The sequence below is a fragment of the Pogoniulus pusillus genome, chromosome 17 (assembly GCF_015220805.1).
Source record: "Pogoniulus pusillus isolate bPogPus1 chromosome 17, bPogPus1.pri, whole genome shotgun sequence".
Taxonomy (NCBI): domain Eukaryota; kingdom Metazoa; phylum Chordata; class Aves; order Piciformes; family Lybiidae; genus Pogoniulus; species Pogoniulus pusillus.
This window is the reverse complement of record NC_087280.1, coordinates 22,421,846-22,446,504: the sequence shown is the minus strand read 5'-3', so window position 1 is coordinate 22,446,504 and position 24,659 is coordinate 22,421,846. Positions and strand designations below refer to the sequence as shown.

Genomic DNA, 24,659 nt, shown 5'->3' with positions numbered 1-24,659 from the left:
GGGGTATAAGATAACCTCTTCAACTAAATCCCTCCCTCTGTAGGAGGTCTTGTTAAGTGGAATTAAAATGTCCTTTCAATCATTTGGGTGATGACAACATACAAAGCTCTGAGCTTACTCTGTCCCCTCATCTTTCATGTGACAAAGAACACTGAAAGGTGTTGCAGGATTAAAAAGATGAAGAATTCAACCTTGGCATCCTCACAGTTTTTGGGCATCTTGTTGCAGTAAAGGAGTTAACATCCTTAGTTGGCTTGATGCAAAATCTAGAAGAGTCTTGATATATAAACCAGCAGAGCCTAATAGAGCTTTTTATTCCTTCAAGTCAACCTCAATAACCTCCCAGTAACTAAGTTTCAATCATAGAATCATAGAATCAACCAGGTTGGAAGAGACCTCCAAGACCATCCAGTCCAACAGAACTTATATGATTCGGAGTTAAAGAGTCCTCCCCTGCTGAAAGTCTCTCACCCTATTTTCATTCCTCTGGGTTTGCCTTTCCTTTCCCTGGTTGCTGGGGCTGTGTTTGTACTTATTTAAGAGAAACAATCATTTTGAACAGCAGCAACATGTAGCAAGCTAAACCAAGGGTAGAATTTAAACCAAAACTGCAAGGGATTAAGAAGATGAAGAACTCAACCTTGGCATCCTCACATTTTCTGGGCATCTCGTTACATTAAAGGAGTTAACATCCTTGGTTGCCTTGATGTAAGTCCAGCAGAGTCTTGATATATAACCTAGAAGAGGCTTGATAAATAATCCAGCAGTCTTGATATAAAATCCAGCAGAATATTGATACATAATCCAGCAGAGCCTAGTAGAGCTTTTTATTCCTTCAAATTAACTTCAATAATCTCCCCTTAACTAAATACCATCATTTGTGTGATTTGGAGTTAAAGAGTCTTCCCCTGCGAAAGTCTCTCTCCCTGTTTTCATTCCCCTGGGTTTGCCTTTCCTTTCCCTGGTTGTTTGGGCTGTGCTTGTACTTATTTAAGAGAAAGAATCATTCTGAACAACAGCAACAAAAAAACATCATGCAGCAAACCAAAACAAGGCTAGAACTCAAACCAAAAGTCCAAGAGAGTTGAGCTGCAGCCCCTTTGACAATGATCTGTGGGATCATGACTTCCCAAGGGCTTTCTGTCTGACTCATTTCCCAAGAGGCACATTAAAAAGACTTCCCAGTAAGGCTGAATTTCAGTGGCAGGTTAAAAGTTAAGATGAGCAAAGCGTATGGGCTACGCCCCAGGACGCTGCCAGATGATTGTGAGAAATGACCTTATGCAGCATTAATCACTCAAGGAGGAGGCTGTTGCAAAGCCTGCCCAGATGGCTGGCTGGGAGAGAGAAGGAAAAGCAGGACTGACAAGGACATGGAAATGAAGCACTGACGTAAAACCTTCTGCTGAAGCCTCAGACCTGACTTTGGAAGTGATCTCTGCATTTCAGTGCGAGCCTCCGAAGCCTGACAAAACAAGTCAGGTTTTAGTGCTAAAGCTTCCCCGGGCTGGCAGCTCAGTACATGCCCTTCAGAGCACAAAGCAAGTCAGGAGGAGACAGGCACAGGGCATGCTTGGGTGTTAGGAACAAGTTCTGCACCACGCGGATGGTGGAACACTGGAACAGGTTGCCCAGAGAAGTGGTTGAGGCCCCAGTCCTTGAAGATATTCAAGGTGAGGCTTGACAGGGCTCTGGGCAACCTGACCTAGCTGAAGATGTCCCTGCTGACTGCAGTGGAAGTTGGACTGGATGACCTCTGGAGGTCCCTTCCAATCCAAACCAGTCTATGATTCTATGATATGGCAAGGAGATATCAAAGACCAAGGACAGAATCACAGAATCAGAGTCAGCCAGGTTGGAAGAGAGCTCCAAGCTCAGCCAGTCAAACCCAGCACCCAGCCCCATCCAAGCAACCAGACCATGGCACTAAGTGCCCCAGCCAGGCTTGGCTACAACACCTCCAGGCACAGCCACTCCACCACCTCCCTGGGCAGCCCATTCCAATGCCAATCACTCTCTCTGACAACAACTTCCTAACAACATCCAGCCTAGACCTGCCCTGGCACAGCTTGAGGCTCTGTCCCCTTCTTCTGTTGCTGGCTGCCTGGCAGCAGAGCCCAACCCCACCTGGCTACAGCCTCCCTTCAGGAAGCTGCAGACAGCAATGAGCTCTGCCCTGAGCCTCCTCTGCTGCAGGCTGCACCCCCCCAGCTCCCTCAGCCTCTCCTCACAGGGCTGTGCTCCAGGCCCCTCAGCAGCTTTGTTGCCCTTCTCTCAACACCTTCCAGCACCTCTGAGGAGCCCAGAACTGGACACAGAGACTGGTTCCAGTTGGAAAAGACCTTCAAAGATCATCCACTCCAGCTCCCTTGCTGTGGGCAGGGTCATAGTTCACTAGATCAGGTTTCTTCTCAGTGTCCTGTCCAACCTGACCTTGAACACTTCCAGTGAAATGAATACCTTTAGCATCTTCCAGCATCTCAACATCTCTCTTGAATGAAGGAGCCCAGAACTGGACACAGCACTCAAGGTGTGGCCTGAGCAGTGCTGATTGCAAGGGCAGAAGAACCTCCCTTGTCCTTCTGGCCACACTGCTCCTGATACAGGCCAGGATGCCATTGGCTCTCTTGGCCACCTCAAGTTAGTCAGCAAAGCAGAGGCAAAAGAACATGACTGAGGTTGAGATTAGCTTTGAATAACTTCCTAAACTCAACTCAGAAACCTTCTGACCCCACTTATACACTGAGTCTGCAATTCACTGCATGAGAACAATGCAAAGGCTGCCAAATTAAGATATCCCCTTTCACAAGGAAAACAACTTCCTCCCCCTGCCCACTCTGCACTGGCAATTGGAGATCTGCTTTCCCCAACACCTCCTCCTTTTCCCTGCAGCATCACTGCCTATTCTTCTTATTTTTTTCTTTCTTGCATTTGGAGAGGGAAATTTTTCCAGGTAAAGGGAGAAGGTTAAAATCCTGTGGAGTTTGTGTTCAAGAGAAGACTGGATGAGGCACTTAGTGCCATGGTCTAGTTGAGGCTGAGGAGGGACTACTGACAAGGTCTTGTAATGACAGGATGAGGAGAAATGGGTTTGAACTGGCAGAGGGGAGGTTGAAACTGGATGGTAGGAAGTTCTTTAGAGTGAGGGTGGTGAGACACTGGCACAGGTTGCCCAGGGATGTTGTGGAGCATAGAGGCACAGAATGTGATCAAAGATCACATTCTAGATGACTGGATAGGGCTGGGTGCTAGGTTGGACTGGATGATCTTGGAGGTCTCTTCCAACCTGATTAATTCTATGATTCTCAAGTGCTCTTCTCTCACACATCCCCATACAAGCACTGAATTAGGCCCCAGCAGCAGTTGGCTGTCCTAACTGGTACCATTCTGCACACCAAAACTCAAGACAAGTCTTCTGTTCTGATAAAATAGTCTCACAAACCAGGGTCCTGCATCACTTCAAGTGGAAGATGGGAAAGGGTGAGGCTGGTGAGCTCTGTGCCCTGAGGATGACTCTCCTGTTCATTTATAGCACATGAGATCACTCAGCCTGGGCTGTGGTGTTTCCCGTCCCGATGGAAAACATTCACCACCATCTGATTTGCTTTAAGCAAACAGGATTCTGTTTCATTGAATATATTTCTCTGCAAGCAAGGGGGAAACCTCCTCTCAAAGTTTTGTTTTTCCAAACGGGTGTACTGAAGCTGACAGACAGCAGGAGTTGAAGGAGCAGAGACCGAGAAGTTGGCAGCTCTAAGGAAGGTTCACACCCCCTTAATATTCTACATCACTACATTCACAGACTCACAGGTTCATGGAACATCAGGTTGGAAGAGACCTCAAGGATCATCTACTGCAACCTGCCCTATGAGGAAAGACTGAGGGAGTTGGGGCTGTTCAGTCTGGAGAGGAGAAGGCTCCCAGGTGACCTTATTGTGGCCTTGGAGTATCTGAAGGGGGCTAAAAGAAAGCTGGGGAGAGACTTTTTAGGCTGTCAGGTAGTGATGGGACTGGGGGGAATGGAACAAAGCTGGAAATGGGGAGATTCAGTTTGGCTGTTAGGAAGAAGTTGCTCAGCATGAGAGTGGTGAGAGCCTGGCAGGGGTTGCCTGGGGAGGTGGTGGAAGCCTCATCCCTGGAGGTGTTTAAGGCCAGGCTGAATGAGGCTGTGGACAGCCTGTTCTATAGTTTGAGGTGTCCCTGCCAATGGCAGAGGGGTTGGAAGTAGATGATCCTTGTGGTCCCTTCCAACCCTGACTGATTCTATGATTCTCTGATAAGAGTTTAACTGAGGTGGCCCAGCACCATGTCAGGCTGGGCCTTTTCTTTCTGGGTGCTCTTTCATCATCTGCTTATGGCAAGAAGAATACAAACTGCCAGGAAGATGATCCTTAGAAAGCAAAACCTAATCATCCTCCTAATAAATGTGGGCTGCTCTGATGCAGACAGCAGGAGCCTGATGCTCAAGCCATCCTCTGCTAGGGAGGCTGTCTCAAGTCTCACCCACTCCTCCTTCCACTTCTCAGCCATGAGCAACACGAAGGTCATAGGAATGACTAAGGTTAGTAATGACTTCTGCTGTTGATTTTAAGCAGACTTGAAAACGTTTTCCTTCTAGTTGCACGCAAGAAGGCACCAGAGCTGTGTCACCTAGGCAACAAAACTATTCAGTGGAATTGGCCTTAAGTATTTAGAGTGAGTGCTTCCTTCCTACCCCTGAAGTCACACTGGATTTACAGCAAAGCACTGGTTCCTCTGCAAACTACAGTACTTAATTCTGAAGGTGTCAGTGCAGAGGTCATTGCTTGCTGGAGAAAAGCTCTTTGTTAGGTGAGTTAAAGATGGCTTTCACATCAGCTGTGCAAGAAAACCCAGCTTTTTAGCTGCCCTGCTGGCACATGATTTACCTCCTGACAGCCACAATTCCTTGCACCTCTTTAACAGAGATGGTTTTGGAATGATCTAGGGTAGGGTGTCCCTGCCCATGGCAAGGGGGTTGGAACTAGATGATCACTGTGGTCCCTTCCAACCCTGACTGACTCTATGAATTCTGCTGCTCGTAAATACAACCTGCCTGGATGCTATCAAGTGTCATCTGCTATAGGTGGTCCTGCTCTGGCAGGGGGGTTGGAGTGGATCATCTTTTGAGGTCCCTTCCAGCTCCTACCATTCTGTGATTCTGTTGGTGCATGTGAAAAGGGAATTGGATCCTTCCTTCCTCTTCTTCATCAGGATAATCACTGCCAGGTTTCTAACTCTCTAGTGAAACCAAAGCGATCTGTGTTGGCTGTTCAAGGTTTAGCATATCAGGCCTTGGAGGGCTTCTGACCACACCCAGGCTTTCCTACCTTTCCAAAGACGAGGTCTTCCATCCCATCACCAGACAAGGGGAAGAGGTCAGACTCACTCCCAGACTCTCTTTTGAGGACACTCTGTGATGAAGCGCAGACGCTACTCAGCCCATCCTCCAAGAAGTTCTCACATTCTGTGGGAGCAAAGCAGGAAAAGTTATCATCTGATGCTTTCTGTAGCCTCCACACACCCAATTCACTTACTGTCAGCAAATTCAAGGGTTTAAAACCTGCCTTCACTTCCCAGAACTGCAAATTTCTACCTAATTTATTCCAGAGCTTCAAACTCCCTCTCGGTGCATCATCCAAGTACGCAGTACAAGCAACCTCAGCATTCAACAGTCAGATATGCTGGCAGCTCGAGGTGCTGCTGAAGATGCTACATATCACCTGCCCCACACTGAGTGCAACAGCATGTTCCCCACTGATTGGTGCATTGACTGGTGCACTGATTGATGAGAAGCTCTCCAGGAGCCAGCACTGTGCCCATGCAGCACAGAAGGTAAATCGTGTGCTGGGCTGCAGCCAGAGGAGTGTAGGCTGCAGGGCAAGAGAGGGGACTCTGCCCCTTGACTCTGCTCTGCTGAGATCTCACCTCCAATACTGCATCCAGTTCTGGTGTCCCCAGCATAAGAATAATAGAATGGTTTAGGTTGGAAGGGACCTCAAGAGACCTAGTTCTAACCCACCACCTTAGGTAGGACACCTCTCCCACTAGAACAGGTCACTCAAGGCCTCATCTAACCTACTCTTGAACACCTCCAGGGAGGGAGCAGCCACAGCCTCCCTGGGCAACCTGTGCCAGTGTCTCACCACCCTCACTCCAAAGAACGTCTCCCTAACATCTAGTTCAAATCTCCCCTCTGCCACTTTAAAACCATGACTCCTGATCCTGTCATTACAAGACCTTGTCAATAGTCACTCCTCAGTCCTCCTGTAGCCCCCTTCAGATACTGGAAGGCCACTCCAAGGTCTCCTCCAAGCCTTCTCTTCTCCAGGCTGCACAGCCCCAACTCTTTCAGCCTGTCCTCATAGCAGACCTGCTGCAGCTCTCTGAGCATCTTGGTGGCCTCCTCTGGACTGGCTCAAACAGCTCCATGTCCTTCTAGTGTTAGGGGCTCCAAGAAGAACACAGAACTGTTGGAGAGAGTCCAGAGGAGGCCACCAAGATGATCCAGAGGCTGGAGCACCTCTGCTATGAGGACTGGCTGAGGGAGCTGGGGGTGTTCAGTCTAGAAAAGAGAAGGCTTCAAGGGGACCTGAGAGCTGCTTTCCAATAGCTGAAGGGATCCTCTGGGAAGGCTGCAGAGGGACTTTTCCTGAGGGTGTCTACAGGCAGGACAAGGGGGAATGGTTTGAAGGTGAGGCAGAGCAGCTTAGGAAGAAGTTCTTCAGTACAAGGGCAGTGAGATGCTGGAATAGGCTGCCCACAAAGGCTGCGGCTGCCTCCTGCATGGGGGGGTTCAAGGCCAGGTTGGATGAGGCCTTGATCAGCTGAGTCTAGTTGAGAGGTGTCCCTGCCCGTGGCAGGGAGGTTGGAGCAGATGATCTCTAAGATCCCTTCCAACCTAAGCCATTCTCTGATTGCAGCAACTGCAAAATCAGATTCCTAGTCAGTGCAGAAACAAACCTTGAACGTTTGCTCTCTCTCTCAGTTAAGGCATCAATTCCCTCTACATGCCAAGGTGCTGTTCATGCACACTGGGGCAATCATTCCATTCCTCCTTTGATACACCTCACTGAAAATGCACCAGCATGACTTCCACAACAAGCTGGACTGCTTTAAGGTTGGAAAACTGAAGTGTTTTGTAAAGTGTCCCTAACTCCTGCCTTTAAAGTACAAGCACACTGCAACTCTTTCTTCTCAAATGCTTCCAGCTGTTTGTATTGGGTTGATCAGCAGCCCAAGGACCACAGCCATGAGAAAGGCTCTTCCTTTCCAAAAGCCTTCACAGGCATCTATTTGCTTAAAAAAAAATGGCTGCACAACTTCTCATCTGTTCAGCCTCCAGGCTAAAGCATTAATGACAACCTTGGCAGTAACTGAGAATTCTTTTTGCTCCAGCTCAAAGTAATTTCTAATGATTAGTATTTCTATTACAAAAAACAGAAGGTGTTATTTTGTAAGCTGCTCGAGATCCAAACCATGCTTAGCTTCCCTGGAGAGGTGCCAGGGCAATAAAACACTGATTCCCTCTTAAATTACACCTAACTCCATCAACTGGCAACATCAGACTTGCACATCAACGCAACGATGACAGGTTTGGGTAGCTGAGTGCCACCTTTTCCCCTTCCCCACCTCTACCCTGCACCTGACAGCAGCTATCATAGAATCAAGCAGGTTGGAAGGGACCTCCAAGATCATCCAGTCCAACCTAGCACCCAGCCCTATCCAGTCATCTACACCATGGCACTAAGTGCCCCAGCCAGGCTCTGCTTCAACACCTCCAGGCACGGTGACTCCACCACCTCCCTGGGCAGCCCATTCCAATGCCAATCACTCTCTCTGACAACAACTTCCTCCTCACATCCAGCCTAGACCTGCCTTGGCACAACTTGAGGCTGTGTCCCCTTGTTCTGTTGCTGCTTGCCTGGGAGAAGAGCCCAACCCCACCTGGCTACAGCCTCCCTGTAGGTAGCTTCAGACAGCAATGAGGTCCCTCCAGAGCTCACTGCTGTCTACAACTACCAACAACAACTATCAAACCAACTACCAACCAACTATCAAAGACTCCAGACACAGCCCAGCTGATGGGAGCAACTCCACTCTCAGAGACAATAATTTCTTGCTGCCAGTGGGCCTGTCCCCTCTAAGGCAGGGGGGAGCTGAAGCTGCTCAGAAACCTGATGACGTTGTGGAGGAGTTTCCACACTGCAGAGAAGTGGAAAAGCACTGCTTGGAGGTGGTGTGACTGCTCCCCAGGCTTGCTGCTCTTTCGGTAAACCTGGAAAATCTGAACTGCTTTTCCATCACCGAGGGTGAGGAGAGAAGGGAAAAGAGAATAAGAGAGGGGAATGAAAAAAAACAACTATAATGAGGAAGAGAAATGCAAAGAAGAGACAGAGAGGCTGTAAGGGAGCAGGCCAGGGTGCTGGCCAGCCAGCTGGCAACCAGCAGAGCATGTCCACAGCCCAGACTGCAAAACAAAGGGGCTCGAGCCACGTTCCAATGGAAAATCAGCAGGGACAGTCCAGATCTGCCAGGGGAGGGATGTCTCACCCCAGTGATAAATCACAAGAGGCAGCAAGGCCTCCTCTGCAGGAGCCTCCAAAAGAGAGAGGGGATGAAGCAGTGCAAAAGGATGATGACTGATGGTGACCCCCACACATCGCAGCTCATCTGGCCTGAGAAACTAATTCCCAACACTTCTCTTCCCTCCACTCTTCCGCATTTTCAGTTGTGTGGTGGGAGGAGAGGCTGAGGGAGCTGGGGGTGTGCAGCCTGCAGAAGAGGAGGCTCAGGGCAGAGCTCATTGCTGTCTGCAGCTGCCTGCAGGGAGGCTGTAGCCAGGTGGGGTTGGGCTCTGCTGCCAGGCAACCAGCAACAGAATAAAGAGACACTGTCTCCAGTTGTGCCAGGGGAGGTCTAGGCTGGATGTTGTTAGGAAGTTGTTGTCAGAGAGAGTGATTGGCATTGGAATGGGCTGCCCAGGGAGGTGGTGGAGTTGCCATCCTTGGAGGTGTTGAAGCAAAGACTGACTGAGGCACTTAGTGCCATGGTGTGGTTGCTTGGCCAGGGCTGGGTGCTAGGTTGGACTGCATGATCTTGGAGCTCTCTTCCAACCTGGCTGATTCTATTATTCTATGATTCTTGCCCTCTCTGCATTGCAGGGCACCACAGTGCAGGCAGAGAGATGCCTGTGCTGTAATAACTTCATTTCTAGAAGGCCAGAACCTACAGAGCCAGAGATTTTCCTGCTGCATCAACCTGACCAGAGGCTACATTAATCAGCTTAAAATTCTGCCTCAGTGTGCTTGTATATTACTGTAATTAGTACTATTTATTTGCATATACAGATACTTGATTAACTAATCTTAGCTTACTATTCTAATTTCTGCAGTCTGATTTGGCAAGCCATAGATTCAGATGCATGGAATGGTTTGGGTTGGAAGGGACCTCGAAGACCACCTAGTTCCAAGCCAAGTGAGCACACATCGTTTTGCAGCCCAAGTGCAGATATTCTTGTCTGGAGTGTAAAAACATCACACCAAGAGGCAAGGGATTTGGGAACACAACTAGGAAAGAAGCAGCATGGTGATGCCAGATTCTCCTGAAACAGCTGTTCACTGTTCCTGACTGTTCTGAAGAGAGCACTTGAAAGTAAAATTAAAACAGGACTCATTTCGCTTCAATGGGAGCTAAACCTTTTACCTAGGATAAATCCCTTGTGGCAGGCAGTGAAATGATCCCTTCACAGCCTGCACTCTGTGCAGACTGAGTCTGAATTTCCCATCTGCCCCTCAGTGTGATTCAATCCCTGGTTTACTTTTAAGGCTCTTAGATAAACTGAGGGAGACCTGTGTGAAGTTCATGAGAGCAATGCAAGCAGTGTCCTCTCTATGAACAGTCAAAGCAAAGGCACTGCTGAGGGCCCTGACAAATGACTCCATTTGTTTTGAACATGCACAATTCAATGAAAGGAAATGCTTTATTTCTTATCTTGGACACCAACACTTGTTTGAAACTTGCCCAGACAAGATTTGCTGTCCCAGTGGAAGAGCCAGAAAGCACCAGCCAGCGTGCAAGGCTGGGAGCTTGGCATGGCTGGTGGGCAGGGTGTGGGAAAGATGGCTCTGAACAGCCTTCCTGCTTCCTGAAGCCTGGAAACCATGGGGAAAAAGCTGTTTAAAAAATAAATCAAGCCACTAATGTGGATCTGCATTCAGTTTTGGGCTCCCAGTTTAAGAGGCACAGGGATCTGTTGGAGAGAGTCCAAGGGAGGGCTATGAGGGTGATTTAGGGACTGGAGCACTGCCTGGTGAGGAGAGGCAGGGGGACCTGGGGCTGTTTAGCTTGGAGAAGAGAAGACTGAGAAGGGATTTAATCAATGTTTATAAATATCTGAGATGGGGACAGGCTCTGCTCACTGCTCCCTGGGATAGGACAAGCAGCAGTGGATGGAAGCTGCAGCACAGCAGGTTCCAGCTCAACACAAGGGGCAACTTCTTGCCTGGAAGGTTCCCAGAGCACTGGCACAGGCTGCCCAGAGAAGTTGTGTCTCCCTCTTCCCAGTCTCCTCCTCTGGAACCTTTCAAGGTCTGCCTGGATGTGTTCCTCTGTGACCTAAGCTAGATTGTATGGTCCTACTCTGGGAGGAGTGTTGGACTCGATCTCTTTGGGTGCCTTCCAACCCCCGACAACCTGTGAGCCTGGGATCTAAACATGGATTTGAGAGTTTAAATTTCTGGCTTTTGTTTTTCTTTCCCCCAGTTTAGTCAGAAACCATGCTTGTGTGCCCCATCACACCTTTCAAGTTTATTTTAACATCCCCCTGCTCCCCAGATCTGAAAGCCCAAAGTATTTGAGATGTGTGGTTATAGAAGAAGGCGACAGAGCACACAGCTTACTGCAAGGCACATGCTCCAGCCACGTGCTAGCAGTGACTCATGGCAGATTCCTCACGCACCTTCCTTAGCTCATGCATTTCCCTGTCGAGGCAAGGATGGCAAAAAGAAGGAGGAGAAAGAGGGAAGGGAAGGAAAGAAAAGGTGAGGAGAAGCAGGGGTCTGCTCGCCCAGAGCCACCCTCGGCAGAGCGCTCACCTGGAGAGTCCCGCGTCCGCTTGCGCTCCAGCAGGGCAGCATCAGGGCATGGCTCCAGAGAACACCAACTCTCACGGTTTATCTGCAAAACAACCACAGCAAATCACACCAAGGCCTCCCCTGGGCACGTCCCTGCTAGCCCCTCCTGCCGTGCCACTCTGCGTTGACCAGCTGAAGAAAGAGCCTTGGGGGTGCTGCTGGATGAGAAGCTCCCCAGGAGCCGGCAGTGACCTCATGTAGCACAGGAGGCAGCTGTGTGCTGGGCTGCAGCCAGAGGAGTGTGGGCAGCAGGGAGAGAGGGGATTCTGCCCTTTGACTGCTCTGCTGAGACCTCCCCTCCAATAATGCCTCCTCTTCTGGTGTCCCCAGTGTAAGGACACAGAACTGCTGGAGTGAATCCAGAGGTGGACCACAAAGATGATCCAAGGGCTGGAGCACCTCTGGTATGTGGATAGGGTGAGGCAGCTGGGAGTGTTCAGCCTGGAAAAGACTCCAGGGGGACCTTATTGCTGCCTTTCACTAGCTGAAGGGATCCTACAGGAGGGCTGCAGAGGAACTTTTCATAAGGGTGTTCAGAGACAGGACAAGGGGGGATGGTTTGAAGCTGAGGGAGAGCAGGGTTAGACCAATCTTGGAAGGAAAGAAGTTCTTCAATATGAGGGTGGTGAGACTCAGGAAGAATGGGAGGTTGTAGATGCCTCCCTGGGAGTGTTGAAGGCCAGGCTGGATAAGGCCTGGAGCAGCCAAGTCTGGTTGAGAGGCATCCCTGTCCACAGCAGGGAGATTGGAGGAGATGATCTCTAAGGTCCTGTCCAACCTAGGCCATTCTCTGGCTCCATGATCCATAGCTATGGCTTCATTTTGTGCCAATAATAAAAACATCAGCAGTAACTCACTGTTTATTTATTTAGTTAGCATTACTAAACAAACTGCTAAAATAAGCCAGAAAAACTTTATAGCTCAGTGGAAAATATGACTTTGAGGTGGCTCCTACTCAAAGCAGGACTTCAGAGGGCAGATGAGGCAGCATTTAATTATTAGCTGAGGAAATCCAGCTTCAGTTCTTACTTCCATTTGTAGCAGCACAGCAGGCAAGATGCTCCTCTGCTTCACACCTCTGGTTCACACTCTACAGCACAGCAATGCCTTAACCACCTGTACTGCAGTGCAGATAACTGACAAAGACAGTGCAGTGCTCTGACAGCATGGAAACTAGGGCTGGGGAAGTGCCCAGATCGTGGTGAGAATGACTTTGTATTTGCATTAACTTAAGTGATGATGATGATGATGATGTCAGAAACTCCCACTTTAACACCAAGGCACACCACGAGGCTTATTTCAACATCAGCCCTTATCACCTCCCCCTGGCCCTCATCTTCTCCCTGACTTCCAGTCATTCAGCAAGGATAACTGATCTGTTCTCAGCCTTCCCCTCTGCCTGTCACTTGGGTCGAGTTGTCCAGCACTTTGAAGCCTGCTGCAGTGGCTGCAGCCCTTGGCTCATCCAATGTACAGCACCCATCACATGGTGCCATGGTCTAGTTGACTGGACAGGGCTGGATGCTAGGTTGGACTGGATGATCTTGGAGGTCTCTTCCAACCTGGTTGATTCCATGATTCTATTCTATGATTCATCCACAGCCAGTAGCTGCTGGGAGCCCCTTAGTGATCTCTGCCTCAGCAGCTCTGCCATTTCTCCTCGCTGAACACCAAGCAAACCTCAGTTGGACAATCCAATGTCTCATGTCCCCCTCCTGCTTTGCCTCTACACAGAGAATCCTGCATGTTATGTTGGAGCTAAGAGCAAGCTACTGAAACAGGTGACTGTGACTTTAACAACTCTTCATCCAAACCACTCTCTGGTTTTCCTCTTCTCTCCTGAAACAAATTTTCCTCCTCTCTCTGTCAAATTGTGACTGTTCACTGTTTACTTTTTGCCTCTGATCTGTCTTGAAATCTCCTCCAGGACCTTGCTCCAATTTTGCAGTCCCCTCAGTCTCATTCCCTCACTGTGCTCCTTTCTCCCGTTATGAAATGCTGTTTCTTCCTTTTTGTATTCAGTAAAGACTCTCCTACCCTTGCCCTGACTTGTGCTTTGACAAATGACCCATGGCCTCCTTCTGCTTCTCACTGAGATCATGGAACTTACTTGCAGATGTTGGCTGGTGCTCTTTACCCTTCACCAGAGGGGCTCCTGCCAGCACCTCCGCTCACCTCCTGCTCCACACCACAGACTCAGTGCTCAGCTCCCTCGGACCTGTCAGCTGCTTTCTACAATACATTTTTCTTCCTACAGTTTTGTTCTCCTCCATACTTCTCTGATGACAACATGGGGTTGGAAAGGCCTTTGACAGGTCAGCTAGTTCTTTTCTGCTGCTCTAAGTCAGGCTTGACTATCATTTGAGAGACCTTAATCCTATGTACCCTTAAAATCTTCCAGCAGGGAGGATGTTGTGACCTTCTCCAGACAGCAGCTTTTGCTGGAGGAGACAGGGAAGGAGACCTCATGCTCTACCAGAGCCAGGACTTAGGGTAACTTCAGTGCATATCACAGAATCATAGAATCAACCAGGTTGGAAGAGACCTCCAAGCTCAGAGGCTGAGGGAGCTGGGGGTGTGCAGCCTGCAGAAGAGGAGGCTCAGGGGTGACCTCATTGCTCTCTACAACTACCTGAAGGGAGGCTGTAGCCAGGTGGGGTTGGGCTCTGCTGCCAGGCAAGCAGCAACAGAACAAGGGGGGACAGTCTCAAGCTGTGCCAGGGCAGGTCTAGGCTGGATGTTAGGAGGAAGTTGTTGGCAGAGAGAGTGATTGGCATTGGAATGGGCTGCCCAGGGAGGTGGTGGAGTCGCTGTGGCTGAAGGTGTTGAAGCCAAGCCTGGCTGGGGCACTTAGTGCCATGGTCTGTCTGATTGGCCAGGGCTGGGTGCTAGGTTGGGCTGGCTGAGCTTGGAGCTCTCTTCCAACCTGCTTGATTCTGTGATGTTGTGCTGAGGGATGTGGTTTAGCCAAGGGTTTGTCAGTGTGAAACTAATGATCAATGATCTTGAAGGTCTTTTGCAATCCAAGAAATTCTGTGATCCTGTGACCATCTGCCTTTTACAAATAGACACATTAAATGAGAGGGGGAGAGGGAAGGAGAAGCAGCCTGAAGCCTAAGAAAGGCTTCTGAATGCAAGTACTCAGAACAAGGATTTCTTTTTTGTTTCCCAGAGTGACACAAAGATGTTGAATTCTAAATGCATGGGCAAGGGGATGGTGGTTCAGCTTTCAAGAGAAGAAAGCTAGCCCCTGTTCTCAGTGAGGCTGAGGGGTACCTGACCTTCACTGCAGAGCACACACATGCTATTCTACTCTTAAAAGAGCTGCAAAGTCAGTAGAGACCACATTATGACTGGAAAGTCAATAAATATCATGTCAGTGTTCTTTGCTCTCCAGACACAGCAGAATTTCCCAGCACACCTTCTTACACTTTAGTAAAGGCAAATCTGGAGGGTGAACCTGGGCACACATAGGAGGACAAAGGTAAATGTGCTCAGGTCCACACAATGCATTCAGGACATGGAATCAAGTTCTGCCTCCTTCTGACTTGCCTGCACCTAACTCCTTCCTCAGCACACTGAGCTTGACTCCCCTTTCCCTTAAAGCAACGCATGGGCATCGAATGGAAGAGAGCTACCCTTGAGAGAGGGGATTCTGTCTCTGTTCTGCTCTGCTGAGACCTCACCTAGAATACTGCCTCCAGGTTGGGTGTCTCCAACATAAGGAGGACACAGCTGTTGGAGAGAGTCCAGAGGAGGCCACGGAGATGTTCCAAGGGCTGGAGCACCTCTGCTGTGAGGATGGGCTGAGGGAGCTGGGGGTGTGAGCACAGGCTGAGGGAGCCAGGGGTGTGCAGTCTGGAGAAGAGCAGACTCCAGGGGGACCTCAGAGCTGCCTGCCAACAGCTGAAGGGATCCTGCAGGAAGGCTGCAGAGAGACTCTTTATGAGGGTGTCTAGAGACAGGCCAAGGAGGAATGGTCAGAAGGTGAGAGAGAGCAGGGTTAGAGTGGAGCTGAGGAAGAAGTTCTTCAGTACAACAGTGCTGAGACTCTGGAACAGGCTGCCCAGAGAGGTTGTGGGGATGTTCAAGGCCAGGTTAGTTGCAGCCTCAAGCAGTTGAGTCTAGCTGAGATGTGTCCCTGGGCACGGGGGGGAGGTCAAAGATGATTTGCCATTGGAATGGGCTGCCCAGGGAGGTGGCGGAGTCACCGTCCCTGGAGGTGTTGCAGCCAAGCCTGGCTGGGGCACTTAGTGCCATGGTCTGGTTGATTGGCCAGGGCTGGGTGCTAGGCTGGACTGGTTGAGCTTGGAGGTCTCTGCCAACCTGCTTGATTCTGTGATTCTATCTCTGAGGTCCCTTCCAACCTGGGCCATTCCATGAGTGTATCCTACCCCTGGCTGACACCAGCAATCACTCCTGGACACCACTAATTAACCACCCTGTGCAACAACGATCGCAAGCAAGCAAACTGCGAGGAGGTCGAAGCCCATGGGTCGAGGGCCAACAGGAGCAGCTCCAGGAGGCTGAAGGAGCAGTATATTTTTTTTCCTTGAATAGAATCAATTGAGTCACTCACTGAAAATGCATTATAGACACTGGCACGTTTTCAAAAGAGATTGGAGCATTTTTCCCATTACCCAGCCAGTTCTCTCCTCTGTCTTGCGACTCTGCCAAGTATTGAAACTGTCTGGGATTTTTTTCTATCAAAAAACAAAAAAAAACCCTCAAACCCAACAACCTAATAAGAGAACAACACTGAAGTTTAAGGTGCTGCTTCAGATAGTCCTTATAAGTTAAAAACAAAAGCATTAGGAATGAAGCATTTATCTCAGAAGTCCTAATGCAGGAACAATGACAACCATCACCATCAAAACCCAAAGAAAACCACTACTATATACAAAGCATTCCCCATGCCAAAACGAGCCCAGGCAGGATTTGAGGGAGGTTTACTGCTTGCTCTCAGGAAACTGGGTGGTCCACAGACACTCCAAACACAAACCTCACTGTGCACAGCCCAAGAGTGAGCACTGCTGCTCCTCAACGCCTGAGTCCTGCTCCTCTTTACGCAGAGCTGCAGACTGCAGGTACAGCCAGAGAAAAGGCCATTCACAAGCACCTTCCCATCAGGGGGTGGGGAATGAAGAAATTTGACATGAGCTTGTCTTGGGGTTTTGAAGACATCTATGCATGATGGGTAGCAAAACTGCTCCTCCCTGCGGGAAGCTTATCAATATCTATAAACACCTCAGGGGGTGTGCAGCCTGCAGAAGAGGAGGCTCAGGGGGGAGCTCATTGCTGCCTACAACTACCTGAAGGGAGGTTGTGGCCAGGTGGGGTTGGGCTCTTCTGCCAGACAACCAGCAACAGGGCAAGGGGACACAGCCTCAAGTTGTGCCAGGTGAGGTCTAGGCTGGATATCAGGAGGAAGCTGTTGTCAGAGAGAGTGATTGGCATTGGAATGGGCTGCCCAGGGAGGTGATGGAGTGGCTGTGCCTGGAGGTGTTCAAGAAAAAACTGGATGAGGCACTTAGTGCCATGGTGTAGATGACTGGCTAGGGCTGGGTGCTAGGTTGGACTGGATGATCTTGGAGGTCTCTTCCAACCTGGCTGATTCTATGATTCTATGATTTGATTCTATGTCAAGAGGAAGGTGCCAGTGTCTTTTTGGTAGTGCCCAGCGACAGGACAACGAACAATGGGTACAAGCTGGCACACAGGAGCTTCCACCTCAGCATGAGGAGACACTTCTGTATGGTGAGGTTGCCACAGCACTGGAACTGGATGCCCAGAGAGGTTGTGGAGTCTCCTCTGGAGACTTCCAAAACCAACCTGGATGCATTCCTGTGTGACCTGCTCTAGGTGATGCTGCTTTGGCAGGGGAAGGTTGGACCTTCTGATCTCTGAAGGTCCCTTCTTAACTCCTAACATTCTGTGTTTCCTTTTTAGCTTTAGCCTCCCTGTGCTAAGAGAAGCTCAATGACAGCATCACAGGCTGGTGGTCACTGAAGATGATAAAACCTGCAGGCACTGCCTTGCCTACAGTGATCCCAGCCCTGTGATGCTGGGCACCCCACGTCTTTGAGGTGTGAGCAGAGGATGCAGCAGAGCTCAGATGGCAGAAGAGATACGAAACAGCCTCTGGGAACAGAACTTCAATAGCCAAACCTTTGAAAAGAGGTCAGGAGAGAGCCAGCTGTTTTCCATGCAGAAGCCTGAATGTCTGCAGCTCAGACATGGCATGAATCATGGGAGCACATCCTCAGGCACCAAAAACCCGATCCCAAAGGATACTCTGTTTGCACGTGGAACACCAGCAGAGGGAACCTTCAAAGAGGGCCTCAGGACACCAGCTGGAGCTGCGAGCAGCAGACTTTGATGGCTCTTTCTGGACACACAGGCCATGCATTTCCTGACTCACAGACATCTTCCTGAGGACACTGAACTTGAAACCTGAGGAGACTTAATGCACAAACCTCTTTGCATAAGAACAGGATGGTACTGGACAATCTGTGAGACAAATGGGAATGGGATGACCTCCATCACATGGTAATGATGAGTGACTTCAGCCTCTGTTCCCCAGGTCTTCCTTCCTCTCCCCCTGCATGGCACTGTTGGCTGAGGAGTTTTCTAACCCCCTGCAGCACTCATGGTCCTGTGTGGTGCCTGCCCACAAAAAACAGAACCAGGACCACCCTCCTCAGTGATGTCCAACGACAGGACAAGGAACAACAGGTACAAGCTGGAACAGAGGAGGTTTCACCTCAGCACAAGGAGACACTTCTGTATGGTGAGGATGCTGCAGCCCTGGAGCAGGCTGCCCAGAGAGGTTGTGGAGCCTCCTTCTCTGGAGACTTTCAAAGCTAACCTGGATGCACTGCTTGAGCCCTGGAGCAGGCTGCCCAGAGAGGCTGTGGAGCCTCCTTCTCTGGAGACTTTCAAAGCTAACCTGGATGCACTGCTTGAGCCCTGGAGCAGGCTGCCCAGAGAGGTTGTGGAGCCTCCTTCTCTGGAGACTTTCAAAGCTAACCTGGATGCACTGCTTGAGCCCTGCAGCAGGCTGCCCAGAGAGGCTGTGGAGTCTCCTTCTCTGGAGACTTCCAGAGCTAACCTGGATGCACTCCTGCCCTAGGTGAAACTGCCCTGCCATGGGGGTTGAACTCAATGACCTTTTAAGGACCCTTCCAACCGTAATGTTCTGTGATTCTCAGAAGACACTTCCCAAATGTCTACTTTTGGCAGAGCAGCATGATAGAAAGCTTGCTAGGAACTCTTGCCTGATCAGGGGCCAGTCACTACCTGCCTCCTAGGTCCCTCTCCTACTTTCCCACCATGGAAAAACTCCTTTTTCCACCCCCTCTGTTTTCATTTTAATGCTTCTCACCTTCCATTTGACAATAAAGAAAACAGGCTGACCCCTCAGGAAATCTGCTGGTTTAAAAGCTTGCACTTGTCAGCCTCACTGGTAGGGAAATAAATCAACATCTCCAGAGCAGAAGGAACCAGATGATTTTAACTTTCATTTCCTAGCAAATCTCTAGGGATTCATCTACCCTCCAGATTGCTTTAACTTTGTCCTGAATTTACAAGTTTCCATTTCTCTCCTTTTTCTTTCCCTAGCTTCCAGACAGAGTTTTACATTGCAGCTAAAACCAGATACCACTGTGCATAGGAAAAGTATTTAGCAGAGTAATTCTACCTCGCTCGGTGCAGCCTTAAAGACTGAGCCAGAGCTGACAGCAGTTAAATTCAATTATAACCATCAGGGATGATAATTGAAAAATAGTCATTTTCTTTCTTTCTTTTCCCCTTTCTTTAATTAAAATCTTCATTTTGCCCTAGGAACTACCTGTTCCTGAAATTTTCCTGTAGGATAGCTTTCATTCAAGACATCTGCACACATAACCGGAGCGAAATCTTTACCCTGAGCAACTTCTCACTTTGCAGTTCCATTTAGAATCATAGAATCAGTCAAGGTTGGAAGGGACCACAAGGATCAGCCAGTTCCAACCCCCCTGCCATGGGCTGGGACACCTCACACTACATCAGGCTGCCCAGAGCCTCATTCAGCCTGGCCTTAAACACCTCCAGGCATGAGGCTTCCACCACCTCCCTGGGCAACCCAGTCCAGGCTCTCACCACCCTCATGCAGAACAACTTCTTCCTAACCTCCAGACTGAATCTACCCATTTCTAGTTTTGTTCCATTCCCCCTGGTTCTACCACTAAAGGAATATCACAGACCTGACAATTTTTAAAGCCAAAGTTGGAAGAATCAGAAACATAGCAACCCCCCCTGCCATGGGCAGAAGTCATTACTGACCTTAGTCATTCCTCTGACCTTTGTGTGGCTCATGGCTGAGAAGTGGAAGGAGGAGTGGGTGAGACTTGAGACAGCCTCCCTAGCAGAGGATGGCTTGAGCATCAGGCTCCTGCTGTCTGCATCAGAGCAGCCCACATTTATTAGGAGGATGATTAGGTTTTGCTTTCTAAGGATCATCTTCCTGGCAGTTTGTATTCTTCTTGCCATAAGCAGATGATGGAAGAGCACCCAGAAAGAAAAGGCCCAGCCTGACATGGTGCTGGGCCACCTCAGTTAAACTCTATTCAGAGAATCATAGAATCAGTCAGGGTTGGAAGGGACCACAAGGATCATCTAGTAGGGGACACCCTACCCTAGATCAGGCTGCACAGAGCTTCACCCAGCCTGGCCTTAAACACCTCCAGGCATGGGGCCTCAACCACCTCCCTGGGCAACCCCTTCCAGACTCTCACCACTCTCATGCTCAACAACTTCCTCCTCATGTCCAGTCCATTTACAATGGAGTTATCCTGTTGCCTATATTTTCTAACCAAAAACTAAAGCCACAATTGATGCTCCCTTTGAATATCCTCCAGACCTCTTTTAAAAGGAGCATGAGGGATGGAGCACACTAGGAAGGAATTTCCACTGTGTTCCTTCAACAGTCACTGATGCAAAAACCCCTCCACAGACACAAAGCTCATGTGAGGGGTAAAAGCCACTGCCTGGGCAATCATCTTGCCAGATCATAGTAAGAGCAGAGATACCAAGTGGCTTGCAAATGGCAGATTATTGTTTTGTTTCAATTTAAAGTGCTTTGCAACCTTTTCATGTATTTTCTACACTTCAGGAGAACCTTTTCCCATGCAGATGAGGAAGGCAAAATCCACTCTTCACTGTATGTCAAAAGGGCTGAAGTGACAACATCTGCAATGATTTCTACAGAGATTTATCTTCCAGCACTTTGACTATTCCACCACATAGAATCATAGAATCAACCAGGTTGGAAGAGAGCTCCAAGCTCAGCCAGTCCAACCTAGCATCCAGCCTTGGCCAGTCAACCAGACCATGGCACTAAGTGCCCCAGCCAGGCTTGGCTGCAACACCTCCAGCCACAGCCACTCCACCACCTCCCTGGGCAGCCCATTCCAATGCCAATCACTCTCTCTGACAACAACTTCCTCCTAACATCCAGCCTAGACCTCCCCTGGCACAGCTTGAGACTGTCCCCTTGTTCTATTGCTGGGTGCCTGGCAGCAGAGCCCAACCCTACCTGGCTACAACCTCCCTTCATCTTTACAGAACTGCATCAGGAGAACACTTTCCCAAGCAGGTCCAAAGCGACCTTATTGACAGCCAACAAGTGAGCTATAGAGAGCTACACTAAAGGACTACACCAGAAGAGGTTCCTACAACCACAGGACATTTCAAATGACTGAATAAATTAGCACTTTGTGGTGAAAGAGCAACACTGAATTCCTAGAGTGCACTTTTCTCCCTGGCAATGTCCCAGCTGGGGAAAGGAAGCTGTGCCCCAAGCACATTTTCCAGCCTTTGGAAGGGGGAGGTCCTCCACAAGCAGAATTAACAACATTCTTTAATTGAGCTTTAAAAATAACAGCAATGGCTTTGCATAAAAAAACCAACCAACCAACCCATCTCTTGGCTAGAATGAGAGCAAAATTCCCCCAAACATGGATGTGTCTAAGGTGAAAAGATTCCTCTCATTTCAGTTATCCTTCCAGTACTCTACAGGAGGCAGAAAATCCTCCAAAGTTCTCCAATCACAAATACTCCTTTCAATAACCAAACCAATGCAGACAGATGCAGAAGTAAAGTTCAGAGCCACTTTAGGGCCACCAGGTTTGATGAGACACTTCATACCCATCCTCTGAGGACACTCAGCAGGATGAGGGAAGGATGAAGGTTCTCCTCCACAGAAGGAATGAAGATGCTTGTGTATCAAACAACCAAGAGCATCAACCCCCCCAAAAACCTTTAGGTATGATAATATGCAAGGGAAGAAACCTTCACCTGGGGCCTTCCTACACTCACTAGGGTTAGGATGCTGCAAATTGCACTTTGACTTAGCTCAGCAGAGCTCATTTCACAGTACCCTCCCCTGCACTGAACAGTCCTCGGGCAGGGAGGGCCAGAATAACACATTGAGAAAGCTGCCCCTGTGATGCCCAAATGTCTCCAGTGTCTGCATAACATTGACTTGGTTTGAATTTCATGAATGCTCTTCTGATTTTGAACTGGAAGCTGAATAGGATCTGCTCATCTGAAGGGAAGCTAAATCAAATCTTATTTGCTATGAAAAAAGCTTACATCTTGTAGAATAGCTTAGGTTGGAAGGGACCTCAGAGCTCATCTACACCAACCTCCCCACCATGGGCACTCAGCTAGACTTGGATGCTCAAAGCCTTATCCAACCTGGCCTTAGAACACCCACACACAGGATGCATCCATAACATCCCTTAGCAGCCTATTCAGAGTCTCACCACCCTCCTACTGAAGAACTTCTTCCTCATATCCAGTCTAACCCTGCTCTCCCTCAGATTCTAACCATTCCCCCTTGGTCTGTCTCTAGACACCCTTTGGAAAGTCCCTCTGCAGCCTTCCTGCAGAATCCCTTCAGGCACTGGCAGGCAGCCTAAGGCCCCCCTGGAGTCTTCTCTTCTCCAGGCTGAACACCCCCAGCTCTCACAGCCTGTGCTCGCAGCAGAGGTGATCCAGCCCTTGGAGCATCTTTGCGACCTCCTCTAGACTCACTCAAACAGCTCTGTGGCCTTCTGATGCTGGGGACACCAGAAATGGACCCAATATTTAAGGTGGTGTCTCAGCAGAGTAAAGGGGCAGAATCCTCTCTGCTGGCCACACTGATCTTAAAATCAGAGAAACAACCAGGTTGGAAGAGAGCTCCAAGCTCAGCCAGCCCAACCTAGCACCCAGTCCTGCCCAACCAACCAGACCATGGCACTAAGGTGCCCCAGCCAGGCTTGGCTTCAACATCTCCAGCCACAGCCACTCCACCACCTCCCTGGGCAGCCCATTCCAATGCCAATCACTCTCTCTGACAACAACTTCCTAACAACATCCAGTCTAGACCTCCCCTGGCACAACTTGAGGCTGTGTCCCCTTGTTCTGTTGCTGGCTGCCTGGCAGCAGAGCCCAACCCCACCTGGCTACAGCCTCCCTGCAGGGAGTTGTATATAGCAGTGAAGTCACCTCTGAGCCTCCTCTTCTCCAGGCTAAACAACTCCAGCTCCCTCAGCCCCTCCCCACAGGGCTTGTGTCCAGGCTTGCTGCAGCCTGGGGCACCATCTTCTGCCTACACTCGAGGAGTTTGAGCATTCACATACCAAGGTGCAATGAGATACAGGCAGCGAGCAGCTCTAAAACACTTCCAGTTGTGACTGCTCAGCCTCCCATTCCCACAGTGAGCCCATTCCTGGTTTTCCAGCTCTGCAGAGCAGAGTCTGTTCATCCAGACACCAAAGCTTGTCTAACTGTACATGCATTTGCAAGGTGCCAGCCAGTGTGGTTTCTGTCTTCTGTCCCTAGATAGTTATATTTGTGGTAGCAGGCACAACGTAAAAATGAGACAGGGCTGCCAACTCCCACATGGGCACACTGACACTTCCCATTTTGGGTCTTGGAATAACATAGCACAGACTGCTTTGCCCAGAGTGTAGCTGCTCAGAGCTGAGAGAATCGTTGGGACCAGCAGATACCCTACATCACCTCCCTCACCTGCAATCCCAGCAGGAAAGGTGATGGCAAGTTTTTTATGCCTTTTCTCCACCATCCAGCTCTTCCCTGCAGAGTGGCAAACCTGTATGGTCAGTAGCCAAGTTCAGCACATTTGTGCTGCTGCAGCAGCAAGAAGAGCCACAGTAAAGATGAAGTCCTACCTCCAACAGAGGCTGGGACTCTGATTTACTCCTTGCCTCTTGATTTTTCAGATGAGAGGAGGAGGAAAAAAACAATGTTAAAGCAAAAACTCCTTCTGTGCATCAACCTGCTGAGGGGCTGGGTTGTTTTTTGTTTGTAATTTCACAAGCCACTGTCTCAGACAGAACCAGAAGATGGAAAAATCAAGCCCCACCACACTGTCCCCTCAGAAGAGATGTGCACTGCAAAAGAGCTGGTTGGAACCACAGCTCTTCTGTGACAGTATCTAAGAATAGTTGCAATCAGTGCAAATTTAATCCCATCTATACACATTTAGCAACCAAACTGACACAAGATCTCCTTAGTTCACAGCTTGTTCCAGTTGTCCTTCTCCACCAGCAGGTTTTCTCTTTGTGAGTTCCTTTAGATGAAGCAAAGAACATATTTGCCTACCCCTCAAAGAAAAGATGGCTTGTCTGAGTCAATCTGTTGGCCAGCCTGAAAGCTGATGGTGCTCTGCAGCTTCTCAAAGTCTCATTTAGGCACAAACCCAGACTGGGTACAGAGGGGTTTGAAAGAGATTTGGGTGCATTGATTGATGGGATGCTCACCAGGAGCTTCCTTCATGCAGCCCAAAAGGCAAATCAGGTCCTGGGATGAATCAAGAGGAATGGGGCCAGCAGGGCAAGACAGGGGATTCTGCCCCTTTATTCTGCTCCAATGCTGTCTCCAGTTCTGCTGTCCCCAGCATAAGATGGACACAGAGCTGTTAGAGTGAGTCCAGGGGAGGCCATAAAGATGATCCAAGGACTGAAGCACCTCTACTGTGATGATAAGGTGTGTGAGCTGGGGGTGCTCAGCCTGAAGAGGAGAAGACTCTGGAGGAGGGACCTTAGAGCTTCCTTCCAAGGAGAGATCCTAGAGGAAAGCTGCAGAGGGACTTTGCATGAGGGTGTCTAGAGATAGGACAAAGAAGAATGGTTTGAGGGAGAGCAGGGTTAGGCTGGAGGATCTTAGGGAGAGGTTATTTGGTATGAGGGTGGTGAGACTCTGGAACAGGCTGCCCAAGGAGGCTGCCTCCTCCCTGGAGGTGTTCCAAGGCCAGAATGAATGAGGCCTTGAGCAGATGAGTCTAGTTAGAGATGCCCCTGCCTAAGGTGGGGAGGTTGGAGTAGATGATCTCTGAGGTCCTTTCCAACCTGAGCCATTCTGTGATTCTCTGATGATCCAACACCCTTAACGGATCCTATCTGTGTTTGCTTTTATCCTAAGGATATTTACTTCCTTTTCACTCCACGACACTGAACA

General features: G+C 49.4%; 1 protein-coding gene across 9 annotated transcripts in view; it reads right to left on the bottom strand.

Annotated features, from left to right (window-relative positions):
* Nucleotides 1–24,659, bottom strand: part of AKAP13 (A-kinase anchoring protein 13) — a 286,571-nt gene that overhangs the window by 70,731 nt on the left and 191,181 nt on the right. For all 9 annotated transcript variants that reach the window (XM_064158064.1, XM_064158065.1, XM_064158062.1 and 6 more), the window contains 2 exons: nucleotides 11,115–11,196; nucleotides 5,349–5,485 (listed from right to left, as the gene is read on the bottom strand). In XM_064158064.1, coding sequence (XP_064014134.1) covers nucleotides 5,349–5,485; nucleotides 11,115–11,196 — 219 coding nt within the window. The remainder of the gene's footprint in view (nucleotides 1–5,348; nucleotides 5,486–11,114; nucleotides 11,197–24,659) is intronic.